This window comes from Cyprinodon variegatus, unplaced genomic scaffold (genome assembly GCF_000732505.1).
Source record: "Cyprinodon variegatus isolate N-32 unplaced genomic scaffold, C_variegatus-1.0 Scaffold472, whole genome shotgun sequence".
Classification (NCBI taxonomy): domain Eukaryota; kingdom Metazoa; phylum Chordata; class Actinopteri; order Cyprinodontiformes; family Cyprinodontidae; genus Cyprinodon; species Cyprinodon variegatus.
Window position 1 is genome coordinate 572,534 of NW_015150925.1, and position 4,191 is coordinate 576,724.

A 4,191-nucleotide genomic window follows, 5' to 3' on the forward strand; every position below is an offset into this window, starting at 1 on the left:
ACGGATCAGGGATCATTACGGATCAGGGATCATTACGGATGAGAGATCATTACGGATCAGAGATCATTACGGATCATAGATCATTACGGATCAGGGATCATTACGGATGAGAGATCATTACGGATCAGGGATCATTACGGATGAGAGATAATTACAGATTAGAGATCATTACTGATCAGGGATCATTACGAATCAGTAATCATTACGGATCAGGGATCATTACGGATCAGAGATCATTACGGATGAGAGATCATTACGAATCAGGGATAATTACGGATCAGGGATCATTACGGATGAGAGATAATTACAGATTAGAGATCATTACGGATCAGGGATCATTACGGATCAGAGATTATTATGGATCAGGGATCATTACGGATCAGAGTTCATACGGATCAGAGATTATTACGGATCAGACATTATTATAGATCAGGGATCAATAGGGATCAGAGATAATTATGGATTAGAGATCATACGGATCAGGGATCATTACAGATCAGGGATCATAACGGATCAGGGATCATTACGGATCAGGGATCATTACGGATGAGAGATCATTACGGATCAGGAATCATTATGGATGAAAGATCATACGGATCATAGATCATTACGGATCAGGGATCATTATGGATGAGAGATCATTACGGATCAGAGATCATTACGGATCAGGAATCAGTAATGGTAAACATTTTACCAGTGGAATTTTCATGTATTCTGAGTTATTCTGAAAACTCAAAACTCTCAAATCCCAGGTGAGAGGTTAATCATTCCTAATTACAAATTAATAACAAGAACTCTCCTCAAATCAGTTAGTTTTGTTACGCATTAATAACAAGCTGATTGTTGATCAAAACTTGATTTAAACTTATTGTGATAGACTGTTGGTCAGTTGAAAGGCAGCCATAGTGAGTCAGGAGGAACAGCTGCACTGAGGCAAACAGAGAAGTTCTAGGATGTAAATAAGCTAATAGATGCGTGCTAGCAGGCGCCCCAGTGTTTATTTCTGACCCGGTTTCTTCCTCCCAGTAGTAGTAGCCTCTGCTCGGCTGCGATTGGCTGATCTTCTCCTTCTGAGCTGTCCTCACAAAGGTGCCGGTCTTGTGCGTCTTTTTGGTGAGGCGGTTGTGAATGTCAGCGATGATTGTGAAGGTGGAGCCTTGTGGGTAGCAGAGGCCCAGACTGATCCAGTCATTTCTGCAATAAAACCACAGCATGTCAACCAATGACAGTAGGTAATTTGGATCCACATGAGTGTTCTAGCAGAACAAAGAATGCTAAACTACAAAGACCATGATCCTTTGAGGTCTTTCGTCCTAACGGAGAGCACAGAGCACACAAGAAAATCAAACATGGCAGACGGTGGCATAAGTGGCTTTTAAATCTGAGCTGTAGGAGCAGTTTGGCTTTGTTGTGTCAGGAAACAAGAAAGAAGAGAAGGTGACAGACAAACAAGGGGTCAATAAGCTAACACTGTAGGCTGCGGTACACATCATAACAGACTTAAGATGACGACTGGTCGGATTACTCATTTCACTCACCTGCTTAGCTCCGCCCAGTTCTCATTACCGCTCATCTGATCCACCTGCTCCAGTCTCTATTGAACCAACCTTCAGACCAGTCATCAGTGCCAGATTACTGGAGCCTTTGGTGAGAGTTCTCTAGTGTACCTTAGTGTGTCTGATTGCTTGATCCTGACCTGTTCTGCCTCTGGACCTCTGAGCCTTTCTGTTATTGTTTGGATCTGTTTGCCTGACCCGTCCTCAGTCTCCTTCTGGATTCTGCCTGTTGACTAAACCTAGAACTGATTCATGACACATCCTGGATTTCCCTTTAGTACCTCTTCGGATCTCTGATCTCCTGGCTCTGAATCTGGGGCATGTCCTCGACACCGACTTTGGCTTTGCCCTCTGGATTATCTTGCCTGCCTTCGTCTGTTAGGTTCTTATCCTCCTGCCTGTTCTCCGGTCTCCTGGACTTCAACATCTGGGACTCTGTGGGCAGTGTCCGCCGGGGGATGGGTCCATAGGTGGGCCATTGTAGATGGAAATATGCCAGGGCGGAAAATTGTTCCCAGTCTGAGTCTGGTTGGATGAGTCATGGATCCAACTCTGATCTGAAGGACATCTTTGATGATTTGTACCCAGAAAAAAAAAGAAAAACACATTCTTGGAGGAACAGCACCTAAAGCCGCTGACTGGATGCAGTTGGCTGGTTTTCAAGCTTTGAGCAACCTGTGACCTGACTGATTGACCTGGTTAAAAGTCTGTCTAACAATTTTGTGTTGAAGCGACAGAAATAAACTAAACTGAATGACAGAAGCAGCAGCCATGTTGGATTTATTCCTCCCTCTAACCACCTGAATAATCTCACCATAACAAAGTAAGCTCAGGTGAAGCTGCTAACATAGCAGACTCTAAAGATGGTCCAAATTAGTTTTATAGCTTTAATCTTTCTCTCCATTGGTAGCAATGGTCTATCCAGTAGACAGCGACAGTCTTTGGGTGTTTCCTCGTATCCTCCTTCTGCCTCCCAGCTCCACATTGAAGTCCCACATTTAAATATCTATCACCAGTTAACAGTTAAATATGTTCAGACAATTTAATAACTTCTTATAAGAAATTCATTTTAAAGACAAAATGATCAAAGTCTTTGTTCTTGTAATACTGTGTTTCGTTACTAGAGGGACTAAAGTAAAAGCACAGACCTTTGCTGTGCTAACTGCATATTTTACGGAATGTTACCTCCTGATCGTCATCCAAACCCATGTCCACACCTTAAGTCCGGACTATACATGCACCTTTATTTGTTTAATCCATACACACTTAATTCAAATACCTTTGTTCTATTTGTAAGTGCGCACATTTAGTTCACTGTATTTTTTTTACACTCATTCATATTTCTTTCTGTTTTTATCACTAATCTTTTTTCTAGCTTCTATGGTGCCTAGGAGTTCGGCCAGACAAAAGATGGCAGCCAGGGCTCAGATCTGTTAAATACAGGAGGGGATATTGGACTGTTCCATCAGCTGTTCCTAGAAGGGGGGAATTTGAATTTACATTTTTGCATTTTTCACTTAGGATTTGTTTTGCAGTTGGTGTGTTTTCTCTTTTCTAAGATGTAGATTGGTTTATTATCAAATCTAACTGTACTGCTTTGGTTTGTAATTTGTGATTGTTTGTTTAGTTGGAATTAGCCCTATTGTGTCAATGGTCTGATCAGCCAGTGTATATATATCCTGAACTGAGTCTGGAGTTAAGTTCTGCTATCCGTCCACAGATGGGCCGGCTGCTCTCAGGCCTCTGAGGACGACCCACTGGAAGGCCAGAGAAGAGGTCAGGGTGCACTAACTTGTTGAAGTTGATGATCCAGATGGTGAGCTCTGCAGGAGCAGCCTGGTCCCAGTGGACGGTGTAACCTTTGGCCAGTGAGACCACAGGCTGGAACTGCTGGTAGTGTTTCCTCTTGCCTAAGGCGCCCTCTAGTGTCAGGGGCCTGTCAGGATACTCATTCCTCACTATGTGGATGTTCAGGTCGGCAGGTTTCCGTGCCTGGATGTAGACCTGGAGGAGACATGGCAGGAGAGGAAGATGATGCAGGTTCTAGCATGTGTTCCATCACCCAGACCCTGACAACCAGCATCTCAGAGGGACAACCTAAAGCCCTTCAGACGTGAGGCAGACCTACCTGAGCATAGCGGCCGCTGCAGATGGCAGCCTTCCAGTCAGGCACATCGATGCAGTCAGGGTTACGAAGCAGCCAGTTGTCTTCCTTAACCAGGAAGGCTCCAGGATACTCACTGATGGAGCCGTCCACATCATGGAAGATGGTGGTCTTATCTCCATCCATCTGCATCTTGTGGAACCAGGGTCCTGGTTCTCCAAAGAACACCCTGGATGTGATCTGGAGGAAAGGAGATAATCTGCATCTGTCCAGGGCAGGATTCTTCATCACTCATCTTATGGTTCAGCCTGAGATGTTTTCACTGTGAACATGAACCTTCACCAAAGAGCTGCACCCAGTACTTCACACTAAATGGGACTAACTTTTCAGGCCAGACATTTTGAACTGGATGCCTGCAGACCAACAGTGTGAGAAAAACCCAGGAAAGAGTAACGATCGCTGCAAACTGTCCCTCTGCTCTGGGTCCAGCATCCTGCATATAAGGAACAATGGCTGTAACCTGAGGAAACT

The 4,191-nt window shown here is 44.2% G+C and overlaps 1 protein-coding gene across 1 annotated transcript in view; it reads right to left on the reverse strand.

The window, feature by feature from the left end:
• The window catches only part of cemip (cell migration inducing protein, hyaluronan binding), a 118,692-nt gene that overhangs the window by 14,282 nt on the left and 100,219 nt on the right, over positions 1-4,191 (reverse strand). Inside the window, exons 20-22 of the mRNA XM_015389797.1 lie at positions 3,685-3,900; positions 3,349-3,560; positions 1,009-1,194 (exon numbers count right to left, since the gene is read on the reverse strand). Coding sequence (XP_015245283.1) covers positions 1,009-1,194; positions 3,349-3,560; positions 3,685-3,900 — 614 coding nt within the window. The remainder of the gene's footprint in view (positions 1-1,008; positions 1,195-3,348; positions 3,561-3,684; positions 3,901-4,191) is intronic.